General features: G+C 58.8%; 2 protein-coding genes across 2 annotated transcripts in view; one reads left to right on the top strand and one right to left on the bottom strand.

The window, feature by feature from the left end:
* The window catches only part of TMEM255B (transmembrane protein 255B), a 39,293-nt gene extending 25,507 nt beyond the window's left edge, over positions 1–13,786 (top strand). Inside the window, exons 5-9 of the mRNA XM_047866750.1 lie at positions 2,519–2,599; positions 4,821–4,906; positions 6,025–6,184; positions 8,760–8,903; positions 13,285–13,786. Coding sequence (XP_047722706.1) covers positions 2,519–2,599; positions 4,821–4,906; positions 6,025–6,184; positions 8,760–8,903; positions 13,285–13,419 — 606 coding nt within the window. The 3' untranslated portion in view covers positions 13,420–13,786. The remainder of the gene's footprint in view (positions 1–2,518; positions 2,600–4,820; positions 4,907–6,024; positions 6,185–8,759; positions 8,904–13,284) is intronic.
* Positions 13,787–20,468: 6,682 nt separating this feature from the next.
* Positions 20,469–25,756, bottom strand: part of GAS6 (growth arrest specific 6) — a 33,375-nt gene continuing 28,087 nt past the window's right edge. The window contains exons 13-15 of the mRNA XM_047854867.1: positions 23,722–23,894; positions 21,984–22,212; positions 20,469–20,939 (exon numbers count right to left, since the gene is read on the bottom strand). Of these exons, the coding sequence (XP_047710823.1) occupies positions 20,785–20,939; positions 21,984–22,212; positions 23,722–23,894 (557 nt within the window). The 3' untranslated portion in view covers positions 20,469–20,784. The remainder of the gene's footprint in view (positions 20,940–21,983; positions 22,213–23,721; positions 23,895–25,756) is intronic.

Here is a 25,756-nt window from a genome sequence, read left to right on the forward strand (position 1 = left end):
TCTGTTCACAGCTGCTCACCAAAGTCCTGCCCTGCCAGGCATGCTAGAGGCTGGGGCAGCGCATTAGGTCTGTGGCCATGTGGCCTCTGCCATGGCTACTGAGTTCAGCTGCTACAGCACAGAAGCAGCCACAGACGATATGCAGACAAATGTGCATGGCTGTGTGCCAATAAAACTTTATTTACAAAATCAGGTGGTGGGCCAGTCATGGCCTGAAGGCCACCGTGTCCCCCTACAGGAGACACACGGGGTTTTAACTGAACTTTAGTGACTTAGAGTCTCATGTTAGTATGTGGAGGGTCTTAACACTAATTTACATAGAATGGTCAAGAAATAAAAACTGTGTCATAGTGGTCTTTTTTGGTTTTTAAAGTTTACTCATTTATTTTGAGAGAGAGAGAGAGAGAGAGAGAGAGAGAGAGAGAGAGGATCCCAAGCAGATTCCACACTGTCAGCACAGAGCCCGATGTGGGGCTCAAACTCATGAACCGTGAGATTATGACCTGAGCTGAAATCAAGAGTCGGACGCTCAACCGACAGCCACCCGGCACCTCTCAGTGGTCTTCCTGAACACCCACTGCCCCTTTTCCTGGGCCAGAATGACGCTGACTCCGGGCTCTGACCCCAGAGAAACGCTATTTCCAGTGTGATAGTAAATTCGGAGAAGTCTTTGTGGCAGGTGGAACTAAAATGGTCGCAGTTGTATTTAATTTGAACTATTAAGAATTTTTTCACCCTGATTGGACACTGAAGGTCAGACAGGAAATGAAACCAGCCACTGGTGCTTCTGTGTTAGCAAGAGGATTTGCGGCCAACTCCGAGTCTCACACCAGCTCTCCCGTGTCTGACTTAATGAGGTGCGGAGCCAGGAGCCGCCGCGGCCTGGGAGTCTGTGCCCCTGGAGCCCTTGTGCGTGGCGGCCTCAGTAGGCGGCCTTCGGGAGGTGATCAGGGCCAGGTGAGGCCCCCCTTGTGGGATTCCTGTCTGCAGAGAGAGACCAGAGCCCACGGCCTGCCCGGTGAGGACAGGGTGGGAAGAGGCTGCCACCACGAGGGCCGTCAGAACAAATATCTGCTGTTCAAGCCTCTGCGACTTGCTACAGGGCCCAGCCGACCGAAGCAGGAGCAATGGTGGGATGTCCCCAGGCTGGCGGCCAGGCCTCGAGGGGGCTGGACTGGGACCTGGACAGGGTGGCCCATGTGTCTGACCCTTCCAGACCCAGAAAGGGCGTTTCCCTGTGGTTGTCGGCGGGAGGAAGGGCACCAGTCTAGCAGAGCCAGCAGGATGCCACTGTCACTCGGTGCTGCCGGTGCTGAGAGTCAGTGGGACACTGAGCCAAAGCTGCTGGAATGAGGCCCTGTTGGCATGACATCCCAAAGGGAGGGGCTGAGCGGAATCGGCAGGTGCCTGGGGGTGAGGGGGGCTCAGGGGCTGCAGGCCCATCACCGCTGCTCACCGCAGGGCCTCAGGGCACCAGCCCCTCTACCCGGCACCCATCTGCTGTGCTCTGTGTCTGTCTCCCTTGGGCTGCTCAGCGCGTCCAGACGGGCCTGGTGTGCGGACCCCGTCCTCATCTGTTGCCTGCAGTGCGGTCCCTGGTGGTTTCTACGCTCATCTTGGGTCAGAGATGGGAGTGCACTGGGAAGTAAGAACGGGTGTGAGGCCCTAACTGTGCACCTCACCAGTCGCACAGGCTCCCGGGCCTCACTGGTCTCTGCCACAGCGGGTACAGGTGCCTTGTCACCTGGAGGGTGTGTCTCCTCCAGCGGTCAGCTGGGGACGGGGCCTGTGTCTAACCCCGGTACCATCAGAGTCTGGCTCCGCATCTGCTCTGTGAATGCTGGGCACAGACTTGTGGATGGAAAATTGAACAGGGCCGTAGGTAGGCGTGTATGCAGTGGTTGGTGGATGGAGGAAAGGATGGAGGGACAGAGAGAAGAAGCAGGGGGGGGGGGGGCGGGAGGGCAGGGAGGAGGAAGGGTGGGGTGGAAGAGGGCAGGGAGAAGGAGGGAAGAGTGGAGGGAGGGCGGGGAGAAGGGGGTGGGGTGGTGGCAGGAATGGTTGAATGGATGGTCAGGTCAAGGACTGGGTGGGTGAGTGAATTAACAAGAATCCTTTTTTCTCCCTTCCTAGTAGAAAACAAATGTTTTGTTTTAGAGAAAGAGGCAGGCACCAAGGGGTGTCCTTGTTCAGGGCAGAGGACTGCACCTCAAAATGTCCGGCAGCCGCCTCCTCTCGGCTGCCCATGCGATGCTGGTGGCGGGGGGAGGGGGACGTGTCAGCCCAGCCTTCCGGGCAGGTGTGTGCCCCCCAAGGCATCTGCTCTGGTGTCCTGGACACAGTGGCCCAGCTGCCCTGGAAGAAGCCATGGCATCTCCCACTCTGTGGCCCCCGCCTGGCAGACTCCAGTGGCTTCCTTAGGCTCAGAGCCTGGGGCGGATGGGTCTGAAATAGCCAATGGCCACCCCTGGCCCAGGGATGAACCTCCTCTATCTCTCTCGTGTGTCTTTGTGTCTAGGAGCCCAGGCCGCTGGCTGCGGGAAGATGCCAGTTTTTCGCCAGTGAGGTGGGTTATGTGCACGACGCCTACCAGACAGAGGTATGTAAGGCGGGGGTCTGTGAGCTTTCGCTGTGCTAATCCGGGTCCCCCAGGCATTCTGTGCCCCAGGCCGGGGTCTGGATGCACAGCCTCCTGACTGCCACTCTCTGTGAGCACCCGCGCTCTGTTCCAGCCAGCGCTGGCATTTCATGCATCGCACCCCCGGGGGGTCGCAGCTGCTGGCCGTCCCGTGCAGGACGCACAGCAAGCTAGCAGCCCTGTCTGGGCGGGTGTGGCACTGTTAACAGCTGCAAAGCACAGTTGGGTCGGCTGCATTTACCTTGGCTGAGAGGCTGGTCCCTGGGCCACTCCCCATGCATGAGATGCCAGGAAAAAGAGTGCAGGATGGACGGCATGCCCTCCCTCTCAGGCCAGCCCCGGCAGCCGTCTTGCCCCAGCTCTGCATGAATGCATCAGCTGAACTGAGCACGGCCTCCCAAACTGTGCAAATGTCCAGGAGGAGCTGAGAGCCTGGACCACACACCTGGCCAGGCCCCCACGTGGCTTGTGCAGGCTCCTCGACCTCGGGGCCTGGAGGGTCCCTGCTGCCCCTCCAAGGGGGCAGCATTTTTCTCCAAAGGCTGACCCCAGCCTTCCTGGCCTTTTGCCTGGCGGGGGGAGCCCGGGGACTCATCCTGTCCGAGGGCATCATGGGGCTCTCCAGGCCCTACCCGTGCACCCCACCCATCCACAGACACTTCAGCCGGCCGCCCTTCCTTCCTGCTCCCTTCTACTCCTGGCGTCAGGGAGAGGCAGGACCCCTTCCTGAATCCAGTCAGGCTTCTGAGGACAGGCCCATGTGTCCGGGGCTTGCCCCTTGCTCCCGACCCTCTGTCTCAGAACCAGCCCAGGGGCTTGAGCAAATCCTGACTCTGGGTCCTGCCTCAGGTTGTTGATTCAGTAGACACAGGATTTGCAAAGCTCCCTGAGGACTCAGGGACCCACGCTGCCCGCACGGCTCTAAACCAGGGCTGGCAGCTTGCCCCATAAAGGGTCAGTAATATTTCAGGGTTTATAGGCCAAGTGGTCTCTGTCCCAGCTACTTGACCCTGTCTCTCTGGTGTGACAGTGGCCACGGGCAAGGTGTTGTCAGAGGAGCATGGCTATATGGAGCTTCGCCTGCAAAGCAGGCAGTGGGCCAGGCTGGGCTGGAGACCCTTGCTGGCTGACCAGTTCTAACCCCCGTCCCATGTGGTTGCACACTTCTTGGGAGGGGACGCTTAGGGTCAGGCCTCTTGACCTCCAGATCCCTGGCCTGTGGCGCTGACCTTCCCACCAGGCACGTGCAGCCCTTCCTCCTCCCCATCAGCCTCCAGCCCTGCCCCTCCCAGGGCCCTTTTTCATTTCCAGTGAGCCTCCCTCCTGCCCTTGCTTGCACACACCAGAGCGTCCCGTGGCCTGCAGCCACAGGACCCTGAAAGGAAGTCCACAAGTCCAGTGGTTCTGGAGGTGTGGCCAAAGAGGGGCCGGGGCACCGGGGACGGTCCGAGGGCCTCTGGGGTGGGGCCCCGCTCCCTCACCTGTCCTGGGCCAGCTGAATCCTTGATGAGAGCCTGGCCCACCAGCCCTCAGCACACCATCCTCCCTCAGAAGCGTCTCCTCCCCAGATGGCACCATCTTCCCTCTGAAGGGGGGTGGTCTCCACCCCGGTTACCTCCCACGTGTGGGCGGCATGGCTGTGTCACGTTTTGAAAGCCCTGGGGGAGGGAGGAAGGCACATGGTTTTGCCTAATTTTGCTCTTTTAACATCAAGTCTCCCAACCACTTGCCGTGTCTTTGCAGCAGGTGCCCAAGGGGAGGCCTCCACGTGGCTTACACAGGGCTGGCGTGGCAAGGTCGGGCTGCTGGGAGCTTGTGGCCCTATGTGTGGTCACCTGGAGGTGTCCCCACCTGTCCCACCTGTCCCCACCTGGAGCCGACCCACCTGTCCCCACCTGGGGGTGTCCCCACCTGTAGGCACAGAGCCTAGAGCCCTGTCTCTCTCCTTGTCCACCAGACGTTGGCTGCCTGGACTCCCTGGTGGCCAAGCCTGGTCCTCTGACCCTCCAGCAGGGGAAGGTCCTGCGACCTGCAAGCATGTGGAGGGTCAGGAAATCTGGCTCGGGAGGAGGAGATCCTGACTGACCCAGGCGCAGTGGCCGGGCCCTGGCCCCCGGGGAGGCAGCCCTGCCCACTCCAGGTCAAGGAAGGGCAGACACCTGACAAGTCTCTCTGCTGGCAGGTCACCTGTCACTCCTTTAACGGCCAGTGCCCGCTGAAGGTGAAAAGCAGCACCTGTTACTGCTGTGACCTCTACAATTGTCAGAGGTGAGGGCCGGGGCCCAACTGGGCGGCAAGCAGTCCCTCTCCTGGCCCCTGCCCCACGCCTGTGTGAGGGAGGGGTTCTCATCTCACAGATGGGAAACTGAAGCTGCGTGGCGGGGGGGAGGGACAGGGAGGGACACGGCCTCTTGCCCCATGGTTGCAGCTCTTCCTCGAGCCTGTGTGTCTGGATGCCCAAGTTCCTCAGTGCTTCCTCCCTGCTTGGCTGGGGCAGGCAGCCGGGGCGGGCTGCAGAAGGTCCCCCTTCTCTTCATCTGCGGGCAGCGGAGGACACTCTTCTGTGATGTGGACTGTGAGAGCCTCCTCAGGACAGGCCCTGGGTTCTTGGCGCTCAGGCTCGCTCACACGGAGCCGCTGGTGTCCATCCTTAAGGGTCAGGCTTCCTACTAAGGCCCTGGGCACCGGTTTTGTGTTAATAGCTTGAACACCTACATTAAAACCAGCAGGCTTTCACGTCTGCTCCTTGGGGATGCCTCTCTTGAATTGCTGAAAACTCTGGGGCTTTAAGCTACAACCTCCTTCCCCCAAAGATGGTTCCCTCCCATTTCCAAGCAAGAGCGGCTAAAGCAGCACGTGTGTGGGTCACCGTCTCCACGAAGTCCTGAAGGCCCGGCTGCAGGCCCTCGGCCACAGCACCGTGGTCCAGCTACGCACAGATGGCCACAGTCCGTGTGGGGAGGGCCAGGATGAATCTCCTGTGGGCTCACCTTCTTGTGCTCCCTGCCAAGGCAGCCGGGTACAGAGAGCTCTGTGTCAGGCCTGCTCGCTCCGAGGGTGCCCTTCTGTCTGCGCTTGTGTTTGGGGAGTGGACTTGGGTGGTCCTTCCTGCTCTTTGGGGGCCTTCCTGCTCTTTTGGGGGCCAGGCCTGCTCTTGGGAGGCCTGGGCTCTTTCCCTGGAGGGATGTCCAGATGCCCTGGGGAACAGCCTTCTCACCATGAACTCAGGGTGCAGCTGGGCTGGTTCATGAGGGGCAGTGTCCCCCAACCTGTCCCCCGCAGCACCAACAGTGCCCGCGGGGCCTTTACGGCCAAAGACTACAGCCTGTCCGGGAGCAACTCGCAGGCTGTGGCACTGGCTGTGACCTGTTCCCCTCCACCTGCAGCGCTGAACCTTCTCCCACCTACTACGAGTTCGTGGGCGTGAGCAGCTGTCAGGACGTGCTTCACCTGTACCGGCTACTCTGGGCCTCAGCGGTGCTGAACGTCCTGGGTGTGTTCCTGGGCATCCTCACGGCAGCTGTCCTGGGGGCCTTCAAGGACATGGTGAGTAGGGCCCCCTGGTGCTGGCCCTACGGACAGGTCGGGGCTCTGGGGCCTGTGTCCTCTGAGGTGGGCAAGGTGGGCCTCCTTATCGTCACTAACAAAGGAGGAAACGGAGGCTCATGGAAACTGCCAACTGTCTGTTAGGGCGACAGCAAGCCTTCACTGGTCGCGTCCACAAGCAGCTACTCTAGGACATGTGCTGCCATCTAGGCAGCCTCTAGGGTGTGTGGGGACATGCCATTGGACAGCTGTAGGGCTGGGCACTAGGGTGGGCGGGGGCGGGGATGGGGGCGTGCCGTCCAGGAGCTGTAGGGCCGGGTGCTCCCGGCAGGGATGGGGAAGTGTGATGGGAGAGCTTTAGGGCTGGGCGCTCTGGCAGGGGTGGGGAGCCTCCCCGCAGGAAGCAGCTTACACGTGGGGCTGGGCAGTGCAGGACCTTTGTCCCCTCTTCTCCCTAGACTGCTTGTTCCAAACTAGAATTCCTGCGCTGCTCGGCTGGCCCCTCCTGGGGCGGGTCGTCCTTGGTTGTGGAGGCATGCCATGGGGTTGCCCCCACCTCAGGTCACGGACTCCAGAGAGCACCCAACACCCATTTGAGTTGGGAAAGGGTTCCGTGCCTTCCATGCTGGCAGGAAGTGGTCTGCACAGGGTCATGGATGTTTCTGTGGAAGCCCACTGAATCCCAGTGTAGCCGGTTCAAAGTGTTCAGTCTTGCCGGTTTCTGGCTAAAGAGGGCTAGATCGTAGACGGGAGGCGGGGTGTGTCCGCTTAGACCTTTGTCATTCCCGCAAACCTGGTGAAGGTTGATGGGCCGCCCCAGGAGGGACGTCAGCCCCGTGGGTTTTATGGAAGGGACTGGAGTTCATCAGAGTCCACAATAAAGCTGCTGGAGTGTTTTGTCGAGAATAAAATGATGCCTCGGAAAGGCCACCAGTCACAATGGGCCACAGAGCTGTGTCTACACTCCGGACAGTTCTCTCGTGCGCACCCACAGCTCTGGGGCATTGAATGAAAGAGGGGAGGTGATTCCTTAGAGGTTTACACCTACTGAGTAGTCTTATACGTCTAGTGGATTTTATAGCTTAGAAATCATCTTGAGGAATGCAGGAGCTTCATGAGCAGTCCAGGCGGCAAGTCCTTCCACACGGCCGGCCCGGGCAAGAGGGTGGACCCGCCGGGGCCAGACCGGCAGGCACGGGAGAGAGAGCAAGGCCAGGCTGGGCCCCCAGCGTCCCCTGCAGAGGGCTGCCCATGCCGACCCCAACCTGCCCACCCTCCCGAACCCCGAAATGGCACAAGCACAGAGTAAGGTCCAGCGAGCCCCACTCCAGCCCACGGCATCATCTGCACCCCTTACCCTGTGACCAGCCCTGTGGGCCCAAGCCCCCAGGCCACCAGGGGCAGCTGTTCCTCCTACCGGATGTCCCCCCACCCCTGCACACCAAGCCTTGGTCCCGGGATGCTCTGCGCTGCCCTCCCCCAACTTAAACACCAGGCCTGGGTCCTGTGATGCTCTGCGTGCCCCTCGGCATGCTGCACAGCTCCGGTCTGCCCCGACAGCCCTTAGCTCAACCCGGCACACACAGTAGGCACGCAGTAGGGTTTGTTCATGGACGTGGCAGCAGAGCGGTCAGGCCCGCGAACCTAGCCCTGAGTTTTCTGTCTTCTTTCTGCACCCTTATTCGCCCCTCAGAGTGTGCAGAGGCGGCCTGGGCGGGTGGGGCCGGGAGGTGGCAGGTGCCAGACCTTGGAGCTCCACCTCCAGGGGCCTGCAGGTGCGGGCAGACCTGGGTGCCCTCTCTGCTTCCACTGCTCCCTCCCCTCTGCTCATGCTCTGCACTCCCACTGCTCAGGACCTACCTCCGCTCCCCATCAGTGGGGGTGGTGAGTTTCCAGATATGCTGTCGGCTCCTAACCCTAACCCTAACCCTTCCTGAAGCATGGGGCCTGCCCGTGGTGTCAGATGGGAATCCAGGTCTGTCCTGGTGGGAGGGATGCACCTCAGGTCCGGGAGCCCTCGAGCCTCCCTCTGGGGAGGGGTCTGTCCTATGGTCCCCCACCTTGGGGCCACAGGTGGTGGATGGCCCAAGTCCTGTTTTCCTCTGGAGAGTTGGAACCATCTGGGTGAGCTAACAAGAGCAGGGCCCTGAGGGGCTGGGATGCTCTGGTGTTATTTGCACATCTCTGGAAATCCCCACGACCATGCGGTCTAACCCTGTGCTGTGCTGCCTGGGGAGCACATGTGGGGGGTCAGCCCTCCTGCTGCTGCAGCTGGGCAGAGACTCCTGGGACACGAGGTCTCTGGAGAGGAGAAGCCAGCATTTTCCTTGCCTTTTCAAATAGAAACCGAAGAGATTCTGGCCTCATCTGGCATCTTGGTGGGTCCCTGGGACAAATAGAAAGGAAAAATAAGCCCTACTTTTAGGTGTTTAGTTTTGATCTGAGGGCATGGTCTCTCACTTGCAGGTGTCAGATGGGGATGGTATGTGGATGGGGCTCTGCAGGCTTGAAGCCAGGGGCGCCCACCTTCCGGGGGGCCACTGACACGTGTTCGTTCTCTCCATTCTTTCGGCAGGTCCCTCTGTCCCAGCTGGCCTACAGCCTCTCCGCTGCACCCCAGATCCTCTGCAACCCTGCCCAGCAGGTCCTGGCCTACACGGGCTTCTGCCCGCCATCCGCACCCCTCCCCACCTGCTCATCCTACCCTCTGCCTCTGCAGGTAGGCTCAGTATCTCCTGGAGGAAGCCCGTGTGCTCACATTGTGGGCAGTGGTCATCCAGGACAGCTGTGGTCAGATGAGACATGAATGGGGGCTCAGGTTGAGGGAAGATGGGGGCCCACAGCCTTCCCTGCCCCCAGTTTAGTAACGGGGTGGCGAAGCCAGCCTGGACTGGCGAGAGGGCTGGGAATGATGTGAGGGGGGCATGGTGGACAACTCCAACTGTCCCCACCCTTCCTGACGTTTTGAGCTCCTTTGCTCCTTGTGGCCCTGGTGACCCAGACTTTGGTGTTGCCTGGGCTGTGAGCCTTTTCTGAGCCAGGCCCAGGTCCTGCAGAAGTTCCCACCATGTCCTAGCCAGCCGCGGAGGCCTGTGAGTATTTATTTAGGGGGAGCCGTGAGCCTTGCCCCAGCCACACCTCACCCCCAGAAGTGGCCACCTCATAGGGCAAACCCAGCAGGACACGCGGGCCTTGGGGCTGTGTGGTGGAGGTGAGCCCTTGTCCCCGGATGGGTGCTCCCCTGGGGCTCCAGTCTTGGCTTTGTTGGGGAGCCCACGTGCCTGCCAGCTGGCCACCCTGGGGCACAGAGGCCTCACCAGTCTGCCAGCATGAGCAGCTGGGCGTGGGTGCGGGGGGCTTTCTGGAGCCCAGGACGTGGGGTGCATCACGCAGAGGAAGGGCCGTCTGGGGGCAAGCTGAGTGGTGTTCGGGCCTCCTGGTCCAGCAGGGCGGACCCCTGTTCCACGTGCCTTGACCATGAGGCTGGTGGCTGTGCTCTCTGGGAGTGGGTGTGTGTAGCCTTCGAATCCCGAAGGGGACCCGACCCAGCAGTACCCCCAAAGTCCAGCCCCTCTGGTCTCTGCAGGGACAAGCCATGTGGCACCCCCTCCCTCCCAGGAATCATCGGCCGGGTCCTGAGTGACCCCAGGCCCTGGTCCTATGGGGACACTAGGGTGCTCGCTGCTGCGTCCATTTGAGGCCCTCCTCGAGGGGTCCAGAGAGTCTTCTCCACATCTGTGACACGGGGAGGGATGAGATAAGGGCTCAGGAAACGACAGTGTTTGCCCACAACCCTTATAGCGCTCACCCCCAAGGACAGGCACCGCCCTGAGGCACCGGACACCGCCTTCCCAGATGCCCAGGTGGCCATGTGTGGCAGCATTATCTTCCCAGAAGCATCGCCCACATCTGCCCTTGGGTATCCCCTCTGGTCCCCACCATGGTGAGGACCACGTGGCCTTGGCCGTGGCCTGTGTCCTGAAGGCTCTGCTCTGCCTCCCCATCCCCTTAGTCTGCCAAACCCAGAGCGTGAGACCCACAGCTGTAGGGAGACTGGACCCGTGGGCGCTGGGCCCCCTTTGGTGACCAACCACAGTGCCGTGTCACCCATCCGAGTGTAGGCAGGACTGGCCCAGGTGTGGCTCATCCGCTCCAGGGAGGGGAGGCGTGGCCCTGAGCTGTGGTGCGTGCTGTAGGGTGGGAGGCAGTCCTGCCAGGGCCCTGGCCCACGTCCGACGTCTCCCACAAGCTTGGCCCCGGGCGCACCCCAAATGCCAGGCCTGACTTGCCCTGGGGGCCTGCTGGTCTTTGGGGCAGGCAGCTGCGGGGGGCCCTTGCAGAGTCTGTGTCCTGACCTCAGGCCCCGGGGCCGGTGTCCTGATCTTACAGGTTACGGTGCGTCTCCTCAGCAGACGTGCCCCTTGTGGGAGCTGGGCATGGCGGGGGCCTTCCACGTGTGGCAGTGGCCTTCCACGTGTGGCAGTGGCCTTCCACGTGTCGGCTTTATTCCTGTGCCACATTCCACCCCCAGTCACCTTCAGGGCCTCTGGCTTGTCGCGAACACAGATGCTCTCTCTTTGCCCCGGGGGGCCTGGGTCCCCCCCTGCCTCTCCAGCCTCCATCTGCAGCGTGCACGGGGGTGTAATTACATACGTGTCCACGCTGAGATCTGGGGAGATGACTGGTCAGGGGCCTCCAGGTGTCCCCCGGGGAGAGAAGCAGAGCCAAAGCGGTCTCCGTGACCAATGGAGAGGGAAACGGGGTGCTCCAAGTGCCGTCATTGGCAGCAAAGTACACCCCACGCAGTAGCAGGGAGCAGACGGTGGTCAGGAGCAGCGGTAGTCAGGGCTCTTTGGAGCCATTAGTCAAAAGGAAGACCTTAAAGGGACCCCACCTCCCTGCTCCCCAGGTTGCCTGGCCAGGACAAGCAGGATGGCTCGTCTGCTTCCCTGATGGGGCTGCCTGTGTGGACAGAGCTGTCCCAGTGGGACCTGTCTGCCAGTGGTCTTCCTCAGGGCTCATAGCAATTTCCTTGGTGATCTGTAGTGGTTTAGTCTGTGGTTCATGGTGGTTTAGTCTGTGGTCTGTGTTTACTCTGTTGTTGGTGGTGGTTTTCTCTGTGGCCTGTGGTGCTTTAGTCTGTGGTTCATGGTGGTTTAGTCTGTGGCCTGTGGTGGTTTTGTCTGTGGTCTGTGGTGCTTTATTCTGTCCTCTGTGGTGGTTTATTCCATGGTCTGTGGTGGTTTAGTCTGTGGTTCATGATGGTTTAGTCTGTGGCCTGTGGTGGTTTATTCCATGGTCTAAGGTGGTTTAGTCTGTGGTTCATGATGGTTTAGTCTGTGGTGGTTTTGTCTGTGCTCTGTGGTGGTTTATTCCATGGTCTATGGTGGTTTAGTCTGTGGTTCATGGTGGTTTAGTCTGTGGTCTGTGGTGGTTTAGTCTGTGGTCTATGGTGTTTTAGTCTGTGGTCTGTGATGGTTTTGTCTGTGCTCTGTGGTGGTTTATTCTGTAGTCTATGGTGGTTTAGTCTGTGGCCTGTGATGGGTTAGTTTGTGGCTCGTGGTGATTTACTCTGTGGTCTCTGAGCTGCTCATTTCCAGTGGAGGGCAAGTGGATATAGGCATGGGAGAGACTGGGAGCTACCGGCAGAACACAGGGAATGTTCTGTAGAAGTTTGCTTTGTCCCCCCACAGTCAGAAGGGAGAAACAGAGGTGGGCAGGTCCCTGACCATTGGATTCTGAAACCCATGCTGTCGACTCTGAGCAGGGTGGTATTCCTGGGTTCAGCTGAATCCTGAGATCCCAGGGCCCCTGGGGAAGGGGAGCCACAGTCCAGGAGGCTGGCCTCTCAAGAGCCCCTGACACTGGTGGGTGGGGAGTAGAGGGGCCACAGCAGGGCCAGGAGATCAGGGCTCTTGCACACCCTGGGTATTTCATAGAGGGGACTTCTAGCTTTATTTATTTACATACTGGTTTTAAGTAGACACTCCTTTTCTTTTGTTTTTAAGGTTTATTAATTTATTTTGAGAAATAGAGAGAAAGTGAGAGGGGCAGATAGAGAGGGAAAGAGAGCAAATCTCAAGCAGGCTCCACTCTGTCACATGGAGCCCAGTGCGGGGCTGGAACTCACAAACTGTGAGATAATGACTTGAGCCGAAACCAAGAGTCGTACACTTAACCTCCTGAGCACCCCCCAAGGTGCCCCTTAAGAAGGCATTTCTAACCATTAGAATTCAAGGGGGAAAATTTAAGAGCTTTGTTGGTAGGTGGAGAAAAACTGGAAATTTTATTGATTTAAAATATGCGCCATACCCAACATTTTTGTTCTCAGAATTACTTTTACTTGAGTCTGTGTGTTAGTAGGGGTTCCTCAGGGAAACAGAACGGATAGGATTGTGTGCATATACAGATGATACAGGTATTGATACACAGAAAGAGGCAGAGAGACAGAGACAGACAGAGACTGAGAGACAGACACAGGCAGAGAGACAGAGCCCTGAACGTCCAGGCCAGGACAGATGTAGGCTGCAGACCAGGGGAAAACAGATCTTGCACGTCTGGTCAGTCTGGAGGCAGAGCCCCTCTTCCCAGGGAATTCAGTCTTTCCCTCTTATGAGGGAAATTCAGCCTTCGACCGATTGGACTGATGTAAATGTCAATCACATCTAGAAATACCTTCGTAACAACATCCAGACTAGTGTTTGAGCATCTGTGCACGAAGGCCTGACCAAGTGGACACCTGAAATTAACCATTGGGCTATGATGAAAATGTTGATGTCTTATTTTTTCCTTCAAATACGAAGTGCTGGGGAGCCCAGAGCGCTGCCCACCCCCCCCACCCCCCTCCCCAGATGCTCTAGGCAGCATCTTCCTTGGACATTGCGTGGCCAGGAGCTAGGAATTCGGGAGATGGGCACCCCTGTAGGCAGCTGCAGGCGCAGAGTGTGTGCCCGGGAGGCCCCTGTGGTCCGATCATGGGGCCTGCGTGAGGCGGATGGCCCTGGGTGTGGAAGGAGCCCAGGCCCCAGGAAGGCTCTATGTAGACTGTGTGTGGGGCTGGCCCCTCCGCCGACTGAGGACGCCTTTCTGTTCTGTTACAGCGCTGTGGCCATCTCCCAGCCTCGACTCCCAGGGACCCTCCTCTGTCTGAGGATTTGCAGCCTCCCAACGACCCCCCTCTCTGTGCTCCAGCCCACTTCCTTCCAGGAGAGAAGCCTCCCCCCTACACTCCCTGACACACAGGGGGTAGATTGAAAAATAGGTTTTTGGTTAAAAAAGCAGCCGCTACAAACCCTGCTTCTGTGGCCAACCTCCTAGAGACGTCAGGGGAATGTTCCAGAAATCCACACCCTCTCTCCCCTCCTGGGCGAATCCATGGGCAGAGAGGCCAGGACCAGTGATGGGGACGGAACCCCAGGTGACTGAGACCCCCCAGGCTGCACCTCTGCTCGGCCACCCAGCCCAGAGTGTAAGCTGGACACTAGACAGATCCAGCGTGTCCACCTGGAGCCCCCTTGCTCTGGTCCTCTGTCATCGCTCACTAAAAAGCTGCTTCCTCACTGTCCTCTTAATGAGTTAGTTATTATTTTGCAAAGGGAATACGGCTCAGCATACCCTGTGTGAGGATCATGTTTCAAGGACATGTGTTGTATGTTCACATGTTTATATGGCGTCCTCAAGAAGTGCATGGTCTCCATGCTCAGAGCTGTGTTCTCTCGGCATTTACTTGCTGGGGATAAAAAGATGCTTTGGCTCAAATTCCAGCACTGCTTGTAAAGTGTGTGTTCACTGAGGTCTGTGCACGCTCCGTGTCCAAACCCGCCGTCCCACCTGCAGAAAGGCTTGCTATCCCAGGCCACCTGTTTCCTACTCAAGGCATCCGGACTTCCAGCTGCCGCATGTGGGGTCCCCCTTGCCTGCAGGGCAGATGCCTCTAACTCCAGCCTCTGTGTTCCGAGTGACCCCTGGGGTGCGCAGCTCCTGAGGCCCTTCCACAGAGCCTGGAGTGAGCTCTGACTTACGGACCAGCACTAGTGACCGAGGCACCTGGTGCAGCCGGTGGGCACACCCCTGGGAAATGACCAAATCCTGGTTGAGTGACAGGCCCGAGTCCTAAAGTACAGTCCTGGGTCACTGGGGAAAAGAGATAAGTCAGTGGGAGGGGGGTGTGTGGGAGGGGCGACAGGAGGGGGAGGGCGAGGGGGAGGGAAGAAAGGAAAAAAAAGGAGAGGCTGGTAAGGAGCCGTGGTCTCCGGCCCCCTCTGCTGGCTGAGAACGCAATTCGAACAGACCTTATCCTCAGCCTGGTGCAGAAACGCCTCATCCTGTTGTCTGAGGACACGGAAAGCTTTCTCTGCAGAAGGTGCCACCCGTGTGGCGTGCGGGCGACACGGTGGGCCAGGCCACGGAGCTGGCTGGTTGGCTTGGTTAGAACGGCAGTTTGCTCGGAGCCGCCTTTGGCTACCGTGAAGTGAGGCTCCTGCACCCTGACCAGGTGGTGGCCCCGCACAGCCCTGCGCAGACTTCCTCCTGGAGGGGGGAGGTGGTGCCCACCCTCGGGGTTTGCACCCCGGAAACAACAGCTTTGTCCTTCAAAGGAAGTCCCGCTTATGAGTGGCAGGCAGGAAACAGGGCCGTGTCCTGGCCCGCAGGCAGCCTGCGCTGGGGGATCTGAGGAACAGACACAGAAGGGGGGCCCGGGCACCAAGGCCTGAACCCCAGGCCTCTGTCTGCAGCTGCTGCATCTGGGGCCCCCCTCATCTGCCTGGAGTTTAGGAGCCAGCACGGTCTGGCCAAGTCGGGGGGCCTTGGCAGTCTGAGGGGTTGGACCCACTTGGTGAATTCTCTGCCGTGTGGGTGCCTACACAGGGAAGAGAGGCTGGCCCCCAGCCCTGCCCCCCTCCCCCCCAGCACCCACTGGGCCTGCGGGCTCATGTGCGCCTCCCTGGGCCTGGGGCTCCTGCCTCATCAGGACCTGCCCTGCTTGGAGGCCGCAGAGCCACTGGGCGGCCCACGTGGCCGCAGGCCGGTGTCGACTGGAGCCGGGCCGCCAGCTCCAGACGGCGTCCCGGTGCCATGAGACACAGGGACAGTGTGTGACCTCTGCGCTCGACCCAGTTAGAGCCACGTGGCTGTGTCACTGGTTCCCAATATTGTTGATGCCAGCGTCACCCAAACAGCTTCTATCTGCCCTGTGAGCCCTAAACTGATAAAATCTATCAACTCCGGGGCCAGCGGTCTGGCTTTTGCCCACAGGAATGTCTTCATCCTGGTCCCTGGCCACAAAGAATGTGAACAATTCAACTCCCAGCCTGGTGGTGGCTTCAGGCTGCCCCTCAGTCCCTAGGACAGCACCTCACCCCTGCACGCTGAATGTGTCCCCACCTGACACCCTCCCCCCCCCCCCGCCAGTCCCCAGGACACCTCCTCAACCCTGCACATGCCTGCGGGTGCCTGGCCTGCAGTGCGTTCTGGGTACCATCCCCTGAGAGAACCCACCTCTGCCAAAGTCTTTCCCTTTATGTGGACAGACCCTGGCCAGTCTCTGCCTGAGCGTAGATGCGTCGTGGGACCTGGCCTGGCAGCTCTGATGGGGTGGGTGTTGCTGGGGCCTCTCCCTCAGCCCCTCCCTCTACTGAGCTACCACACTTTCTTGAACACTGACTGCTGTTGGCACTCAGCAGACCCCAGCTGGAGGCTGGGTACAGGGCTCCCTGTTGGTGTGATGGAAACGTTCTGGAACCAGATGGTAGTGATGGTTGCATAGTCTTGTTAATGTATAAAACCCACTGACATGTACGTTGGTGAAGGGGGAGTATTATGGCATGTGACTTGTATTTCAGTGAAAAGGGGGCAGAAAAGTACGGTATCAACCCACGCGAAGCACGCGGAGCAGAGCCAGGAGTGTGGCACATGCCTGGTTCACAAGAACAAAACTCTCATCACTGTGAAGAACGACTCTTGGCTGAGCAGATGCCCTCCGAGCTGCAGGGGAAATGCTCGGCCGAGCTGCCATCTGCCCTACAGAAAGAGGAAAAGGTCTAGGAGCAGAGGCCTCGTTCAAGTCGTGGCTTCCCAGGTGCCCACGTTACATGTGCAGGTGTGTCCTCTTCCCATGTCCTACCTAAAGCCATTGAATTATGGAATTTAATATACACGAAAGAATGCTTAACACAAACATCTAAGGCGGTGCTGCTGACACAGAAGGGATAATGAGACGGGCCAGGAGTTCAGGCGCCCCAGAGCCCAGTTGCTCCCTCCTCTGCCCCAGTGCGGGATTTTGTGTGGACATGTTTCCACCTCCTTTGGGTCAATGCCAAGGAGCGTGACTGCTGGACCGGGTGCTAAGAGTGTGTTTGGCTTTGTGAGAAGCCCCTGGACAGTCTGGCGAGGCGGCCGCACTGTTCCACACTCCCAGCAACACAGAGCAGGGCTCCTCAGGGCGCTGTGTGTGCAGCGGGGTCCTCGTGGGTGTGTGGCAGGGTCTCCTGGTCATGTCCGTGTGCCGTCCCTGTCCCCGGACAGCGAGGAACGCTTCTCGTGTGCTCAGCTGTCAGCTGCGTGCCTTTTGGGGTGTCTGTTAGGGTCTTTGACCCATTTTTTAACCAGTTGTTTTATTGTTGAGTTTTGAGAGTTCTTTGTATATTCTGGATCTCAGTCCCCTACCATATGTGTCTTTTGCAAATACCTTCTTCCCAACTATGCTTGTCTCCTCCTTCTTCTGATGCTGTCTTCTTCAGAAGTCTTTGCTCTGTTGGAGCCCAGCTTGTCCATTGTCTTTCACGGATGGTACCTTTGGTGCTGTGTCTACAAAGTCATCGCCGTGCCCAGGCCACCCAGGCTGTCTCCTGTGCCCCCATCCGGGGCGCTATACTTTTGTCTTTTCCGTGTAGGTATGTGATACACTCTGAGTTGTGAAGGTGTAAGGTCTGTGTCTGGATTCATTTCTCGGCACGTGGACGTCCAGACGCTCCCGTACCATTTGTGGAGGGGACTGTCTATATATCTATATGGGTTCCTTTGCTCCTTTGTCAAAGACCAGTGACTGTGCTGATGTGGGTCTGTCCATGGGCTCTCTGTTCGCTCCACTGACCTGTCTGTTCTTTCGGCAGACCCAGCCTGTACTGACCGCTGCAGCTTTGCACAGGTTTTGAAGTCAGATAGCCTTGGCCTTCTAACTTGCTTCTTCAAGTTCTTGATTTTTAGTGTAGCTGAAGTTTTACATCTTTTCCTGTTATTGGAGCATTTTGTGTTTTATTTAAGAAATAGTTCTATACTTCAGGTCATGGTAATACTCTTCTGTCACAAGGCTCAGACTAGTCCGTGTAAACGGCCACAGAGTAAACATTGCTGGTTTAGGGGGCCAGGAGGTGTGTGACAACCACTCGGCAGTGCCATTGGGGAGCAAAAGCAGGTGTAGACATGTGGCTGTGTTCCAGTGAGCTTTATTAACAGAGAGAGAGAGAGGGGTGGACCACACTGGGCCCACAGGCTGTAGTTTCACATTTCTAAGTGCTTTATAAATTACTTTTAGATTTAAATATATTCTCTACCTTGTGTTATGTGAGATGGAGGTAAAAATTTCCTTTATCTTTAATGCAGTGGTTTCAACAGGGATGATTTTGCATCTGGGGGACATGTGGCAGTGTCTGGGAGGGTTTTGATGGTCATGAGTGCTGTGGCCAGGCCGGGGGATGCAGCCAGCTCCCAGACGGCAGGGATGCCACTAAATGACCCAGAATAGCCCTGCTCGTAAATAAGACTCCCAATCAATAGTATCCTAAACACACGGAACAAAAGACAAAATTATTGTGGCTCTTCTCATTAAAAGCAAAAAAGCACCTTAGACCATAAATGTGTAGACAGCATAATCCATTCCTCACTCTATCTCCATGGTGCAAAATCAAGTGTGTCCTATCCTCCTCCATGAGGCAGATTCAGGCTCATCCAGTCTCACGTCCATGGCCCACAGTCAGGGTCCCCCCAGCCCCGTGTCGGTGGTGCACAGTCAGAAGGATGGAGCTCCGTATGCTGCAGACCCCTCAGCAGCTGGCCCGCCTGGACTGGGCAGAGGTGAGGACACCAGTCTGCCGGCACAGCTGGGGAATGCACCCTGCCCTCAGCTCCGTGCTGCTACCTATGGGCTTGTTCTCGGCAGCAGGGGTTCTGCTGGTGTAGTCTCAGGAAACACATTTGTGCCCATGTCTCCCTGGACAGAAGAGGACTCCATGGTGGTCAGAATCCCCCTGAGCCATGGCCTCTGTTGTGTGTGTGCTCTCAGCTCTGGCTGCCCTGGTCTTCTCAAGAGATTGGGACTGGCTTGGGAAGCATTCCACAGGAACATTCCAGAGCTGCCTCCACAGTGAGGGAAGCCAGACAGCACCAGGGGAACGGTGCAGTGACAAGCCGATCTGGCCCCAAAGCTGCTTTGGGCTCCCAGGGCCTCATGAGACCAGCTGGTGGGCAGTACGGGGCTCTCCTGGGGGCGACAGGCAGAACTCGTTTTCCACACTGAGAGTCGCTGGTGCTGGGGTAGTCTGGCTTGCAGGGGTGGTGGTGGTGGGGGCCTTCCTGCCTGTTGAGCAGGCAGCGTCCAAGCCTTGGTTGTCCTGGTCAATGCCAAACCCCCAGGAACTGAACTCTCACCCCCCAGATGGACGGTGTCTCCAAGTCCTGGCCTGGCCAGCTCAGCCCCACCCGACCACCTGCCCATTCCAGAGCCCGCAGATGGACTTGGGGTCCCCATATGGTGCAAGCTGGCATGCCTGTCCACCCTGGTCACAGACCACAGAGCAGCCCGTGGACACGTGGCCTTCAAGGTCACGGTTCCCCTGCATCCCTTGTTTCCCGTGTGGAAACCTAACTGAAGAGTCTCAGACTATTTTTTTCAAGTCCTGAATCAACAGAACTTGCGCCCTGATGCTGCCACTCAGGAAAACAACAGAAAGGACGCAGCCGGGAGGGCAGTGGTGGTTGGGCCGGGGAGTCCCAGGGACACAGTGAATGTGCTGGGACTAGTGGCCACCCTACGTGGCCAGGCCTGCCTGCCAGAGCCTGTGGGCCTTGCCGCGTCCTTGCTCTGGACCTGCGGCCTTCTGCAGTTACCTCCAAGGTGAGCTTGGTCCGGGGAGGGGTCCCTGTGGGCAGGTGTCTGTGATGGCCATCAGCTCCCTCACTGAGTCCTGGAGAGCCCTCCAAGGGCAGGCCAGCTGTGGGTGCACAGGGATACTCCCCCCGCCCTCACCAGGGTGCAGTGGGGGGTCACCCGGCTTGCTGGTCCATCAGGGACTCCCGGCACAGTGCTCGAGGCCATAACGTTTTCTAGAAATCTGGAAAGAGGCCTCTCTGCTTCCAGTGGTGCACGGCTCACTTTGCCTCTCGTGTGAGGATCACTGAGCCCTGCTTCCTCCGGCTTCTCTTGCTTCTCTCTGGGTCAGGTGGTGACTTAGACTCATTCGGCACAAGAGACCGTTCAGTGCTCGGCTGATAGAGCTTTCAGGGATCACTCTGTCCCGGGGAATGACAGGCTGGGGGACCCTCGGCCGCCATCTGCAGGGCAACATGTAAAAGGAAACCCAGAACCTGCCCCGCAGCCCAGAACATTCTCTGGTGTTCGGTGTTTGAAGAAAAAAAATCTCAGTCTTGAGGAGACTGTCATTGAGCACGACGCCCAGCGGACACTGAAAACGTCCCTGGCACATTCTGCATGAACACCACATGGCCACTGGCCACGGGGCGGTCGCCCTCCGGTGACCATGGCGTTGGGCAGACAGACATGCTGTAGCCCTAACCTTGGCGCTACTCTCCGCACCCCCACCCCCCGCCAGGCCTCAGTGACCTTGGTGCGTGCTGACAGCTCTGGGGCCCCAAGTGTGTTTTCCAGGGGGGGGTCTTCCTGGGCTCAGTGGGCTAGGGGTCATCGCCTCCACTCCATCTCCTGGTGCCGATTCCAGCAGCCCCACCGCAGAGCAGGGACCTCCCGGAATAGAGAAAACAGGGATTCCCTTTACATACAGAGAAAGAGGGAGGCTCAGAGGTGAATGGGTTTGTCTGGGGAAAAAGCAGCAGGTGCTGGCCGGCCTTGATGCTAGAGGAGTGGCCAGGGCCCCCTGCCTCTGCCTGGGTTGCACCCACGGCACAGAGAGCAAGGTGGCAGCTCCCAGAGCCAGGGGCAGTTGAGGGGTGGCGGAGAGGGTACCTGGGGCAGAGGCTGGCACTCGGGACCCTGTGCTGCTGATGCCGGCTGCCAGGCACTAATGGGCAAAGACTGGAGCTGGCAGCACAGTTAGAAACGGTTCTGTAGATGTTTTATTTTTCCATGTTTTCAGGCAAGGAAGAAGCATTTGGTAATAAAAATAACAGAATTATTTTCCTGGGTCTGCTCCGGTGAGCACCAGCCTCCTGCCTCCGGCCTCCCGCTAGGAGGCTTTGGGGGTTGGGGCTGCGGCTTCGGGTCACTAATACTAGTCCCCTCAACTATTTACACGTATGTTACAAGGCAAAGAACAGTCTCGGATAAAGCGGCCTGCAGGGGTGGGGGGTCCGGAGAGGCTCACGGGGGCAGGTGGGTGGGGTCACCGCGGCCTTCTCTTCCTGCTGCTCTAGGGGCTGGCCTGCTCGACGGGGGGGCAGGAGTGTGATGTGATGTCACTGTGCTTGTAGGCGGCCTCATCCAGGTCCAGCGTCTGCTGGTTGACCTCCAGGGTCATGCAGCCGCGGTAGAAGGCCGTGACTGGCACTGAGGTCACAGGCACGTCTGGGCCAGTGGGGAAAGAACAAACAGCATCTTAGCAGGCGAGCCACCCGTCCATCTGGAGCCTGGGCGGCCCACCCACCACGTCCCCCGCCTCGCTGCTGCTCCCAGGCACCCCTGGGCCCCTCTCCGTCCTGGCCTTTTGTCCTCAAGGGCACGGATTCCTTTCTGTCCAGAACAGCACCAGCTCGGCCAATGCCCACAGGCACCACTGAACACCCGGCCAGGTCCCCAGGAAGTGCACATGAACAGTCACATCAGTAAATCAGTGTTATCTCCTTCTTGGCCCAAATGAGTCACTCAGGCTGCAGGGTTCCCAGTCCATCATCTTCAAGAGCTTGTTTGTTAAAACTAAATGGAGTGTGTGTTTGGCAGCCAAGGCAGGAATCGTGCGTTCTGCACAAAGGAGAACCTGCACTGGGCTGTGCGGGGGTGCACGTCAGCCTTTCCACCACCTTTCTACCACTTTGCCCCGATCACTTGGCTCACGGCCACGGGCAGTCACGTTCTGCCTGGTCAGGAACGGGTCCCCAGTCTGCAGGAGGTGGCCGTATGCCAGCACTTCCTGGGGCACAGAGGACTCTGTCCCCAGAAGCTGCATGTTAGGACAAGGAGGCGGGTTGGTGAGGGCCTTGGCCAGAGCCTCTGTCTGACGCATGCTCAGGTGGACGCTCTTAGAGGACACAGGTGCAGCATGTTCAGGCTGACATGGTCTTGGACTAACTAAGTCCCCACTAAGCATGGTCTCGGACTCAACCCCTGAACTTCCCAGCTGGTGCTGATAAACACAGAGCCATCACAACGCCCGTCAAGAGGTGCACCTGCATTTTTCTCTTCCTCTAAAACACAAGTTCTTTCTGGACAGAAATGCCCTGGCCCAGTCTAGAGCCAGCACGTTGAGGACGGTCAGACAGCTGGTGTTCCTCCCCCTCCCCACCGAGCGCCCCTCCTTCCCCAAGTGCCCCTCCCCCCAGCACCCCTCCCTCCCAGAGCACCCCTCCCCCCACCCAGTGCCCCTTCCCAGGTGTGCAGCCCCAGGAGCCCTACCTGGAAGTCCGCCAACAAAGGTGAGCACAGAGCCCTGTAGGTGCCTCTCGAGCACGGCCAGGCTCTCCTGCAGCCCCGCAGCGCTCACTTCACTCTGGCCCCTGGTGCCGTCCACCTCCAGGGTGGCCTCACCCTTCTGCACAGAGACGGCCACTCGGTGCTCCTGGCCGTCACAGACCTTGATCTCCATCAGGGCCAGGGTGACTCCCTCCACAGCCAGGACGACCAGCTGTGGGGAGACATGCACCTGAGCAGGCCGGCCTCCTGCCCCGTCTCCCATCACTCGAGCCCTGGGGCGGGGGAGGGGGGAGGCAGTGTCCCTGCAGCCTGCACTCTGCGGCCCACTGGTGCGGGACTCAGTTTCCAAGTGTGTAAGATGGGGGCGGGGGGGGGTGCACCACACCCTCCAGTCATCCAAGTAGGGGTGCTGCCAGTGCGGCCATGATCCGGAAGTGGGACGTGGCCACTTCCTCGACGTGAAACTGCCCCATAGGCCACAACACAGTGGTGGGAGGTGCGGGGCAGTAAGTGCAAGCATCCCAGAAGGCAGCTGGCCCTATGCATATGGGGATGCTCTCACCAGACAGAACAGCCTACAACAGCCGGGAACAGAAACACACTCCCACAGCAGGGAACAGAAACACACACTCCGGTAACAGGGAACAGAAACACACTTGGAACGGACATGCTCCAAAAGCAAGGAACAGAAACACGCTCTGAAAGCAGGGAACAGAAACACACCCGGAACAGACATGCTCTGACAGCAGGGAACAGAAACACACTTGGAACAGCCACGTTCCAAAATCAGGGAACAGAAACATGCTCCGAAAGCAGGGAACAGAAACACGCTCTGTAATCAGGGAACAGAAACACGCTCTGACAGCAGGGAACAGAAACACATTCGGAACAGACACACTCCGAAAGCGGGGAAGAGAAACATGCTCTGACAGCAGGGAACAGAAACACACTTGGAACAGACACGCTCCGAAAGCAGGGAACAGAAACATGCTGTGACAGCAGAGTTTGGCCTGGTGTCTCTCATTCTGCACCCCGGACAGTGAGCACTATTGTGTGGGAGCGCCAAGCTGTTTGCAGGCAGGCTGGGGAAGGAGGTCTGGTGTGTGGACTGGTGTTCAGTGGTGGTGAGTCTGGATGTGGCCCTGCTACTGCCCGGTCCTGGGAGCCTAGGGCTGGACCATCTGGGGAGGCAGGCTGGCTCGGTGCGCATGCACCCTCCTGGTCAGCCGGGTCCTCATGCTTTGGATAGAGGCAAGAGCATAAAAGCTCCTTCCACAGACTCCTCGCTGTTCCCTAGGAAACAGTGGGTCCCACATGGCAAGAGTCAGCGTGGCTGGGTGTGAAGGGTTGGCTGAACCCGGGGCTTGGCCTGCATCCCCCAGAGTTTTGGGCTGGGCCTGCACATCTGAGCTGGCAAGGGAAACTGGAAGCCTGAGTTTGTTAGTGAAATGGTCACAAGTGTGAGTGACTGATGCACATCGTCCTAAACGGCCAAGTCGGCTGAGTGTCTGGTGGGAAGTGGCCCCGCCACACAAGTGCTCCCAGGCCGCGGCCCACACGGCTCTGACCACAGGTTGTGTCGGGTGACCTCGGGTCAACAGCGTCCCCGGCCGTGTGGCCGTTGGACTTGCGAGGGCCGCGTGACGCCGGGGCAGGGCTTCCCGAGGCAGGAGCAGGGGACCCGCCCAGGAGGGGAGGCCTGGGCAGCAGCGAGTGGTACCTGCTTCTTGAGCTTCTTGGTGGAGTGGTAGTCAACCAGGGCCACGGAGAGGGCGACCACGCGGTCGCCGCCCACCAGCGCGAGCAGCACCCCTGTGTCAGTGGCGGGGCGGATCCAAGCCACGACCTCTATTTCCCAGGCTGCCTCGGTGCCGACGGCCGCGGACGTCCGAGCTGCGGTGAGGGCGGCACATCAGAAGGCGATCCGGGTGGGGCAGGATGCGGTGAGTGGGGGTGGCCGCGGAGGGTAGACGGGGTGACCGCGAGAGGGCCGTCCCCGTGGGGGGTTCCTGACCCGGGCTCTGGGCCCCTGAGGAGCGGCTCCTGCCCCTCCCTGCCCGCTTTCCCCCCCGGGACGGGCCAGAGCATCGCCCGCAACCCCACCACGCCCCGCCTGTGTCCCTCAGGCGGTTTGACAAGGTCGGAGGTGCTTGGAAGACGCTGCACCGAGCTCCATCCCCACAGACCACACGGTTTCGCGTGAGGCGAAGCGTTGCTGCCATTCTACCGCCTCGGCCGAGTGGCTCCTCACTTAGGCGCCTTATGTATACACGGCCTACGTGACGTCGTACGTGTGCTAAGTGTGTGGTGCAGAAACGATGCACGGGGGCCTGAGCCAAGGCATGTCGAATGTCCCCACGTGTCCTGCGTGGACAGTTCCAGAGACATATTTTGGTAGAAAGGGCTGGACTGTGGTTGTGTGAGGACAAATATGACACCACATTTCCTCCCTACACTTGAATCATCTGACGACCAGAAGCCCCTTTGCTCCGTGGTTGTAAGCGCCTTTGTCTCAGAAGATCTTCCAAGTCCTGACGAAGGAGCCCGTTCGGGCCTCTGGTGCCGCAGCAGGGGCCGTATCCGTTGGAGCTCGGGCGCCCTGGCCACAGGCCGGCTGGCACCACAGTGAACCATGACCTGGGCTCCTGGCTGCTTCCACTGGACTACAAGCACTGCAAATCATCTGTGCATCCCCCGACCCTAAGTGGGGCTTGTTACAGTCTGTTCCTGATAATCATTCACTGAATCCAATGGGCGCAGAACTGGAAAAAGCAGCCAAAAAACAAAAACAAAAACCAGTGATCTTCTCCGTGGCCAAGTTTCACCTTTATTCTTGATGGAAGAGAGGAGTGTTTCCTGGCCCTGAATTTTCCCCGAGACGGGACCGGTGCACTGTGGGGGCGGAATCTTCCAAGGCACCGGAGCCACGGCTGTGCTGAGAAGCCTTGGGGAAGAGGGTCTCCCCCTGAACTGCTGCTTGGTGCAGAGGCTGTGACTCTCAGGGAGGCTTCTCTGTTCTAAGATGCGACTGTCTGAGGTTATGAGAGACGCATCGAGTTCTAAGTGCCATCTAGCCTTTGCTGTCATAGAACTGACTGCCCCAAACCAGTCCGTGTGGACAGTGCACAGACCGTGGTATGCACAGGTCTGTGTTACAACAGAAAACGTCTGTGATACTCAGAAGAAAAGTAATGAAATGTTTTGTGATATCAGATTTTACCCTGAATATTATGATGATGTTCTACATCTTCCTGTTTAACAATGAGACCAAAGGAATAATGTGTATGTTGTTACCGGCTGGTTCTTTCCTCAGAAACACCTAGTACTTTCGACAATGAAAGCAAAGATACAGGTGGGGGGTGACCCAAGGTCCTGAGAGGACAGCCTGCCTCACTGAGGGTAGAGGAGTGGGCCCCCGTAGCCTCCCAGTGGGAGGGGTCATGTGGTCTGTGGTGGGGGTGGCAGACGGGAGCCTAACATAACCAGCTCGCCATCTGGGGAGAGAGGGTCCGCAGGTGGCCCGTGGAGACAGGGAGGACAGAGCCAGACCCCAGGAAGGAGCCAGGGTGCACTGGGGGGGGGGGGGCCTGCCTGGACCGCAGTGTCAGCTGGGAGCAGGGAGGCACCTGTGAGGCCACCAGACACACAGGCTGTGGACGTGGGGTGGGCGGGGGGGCACCTGGGCCCGTGAACCCGCCAACAGGGTCCACACAGTCGCGTGCATGTGCATTTTCCTGGGCCTGGTACCTGGCTCT

Source organism: Prionailurus viverrinus, chromosome A1 (assembly GCF_022837055.1).
Source record: "Prionailurus viverrinus isolate Anna chromosome A1, UM_Priviv_1.0, whole genome shotgun sequence".
Lineage (NCBI taxonomy): Eukaryota > Metazoa > Chordata > Mammalia > Carnivora > Felidae > Prionailurus > Prionailurus viverrinus.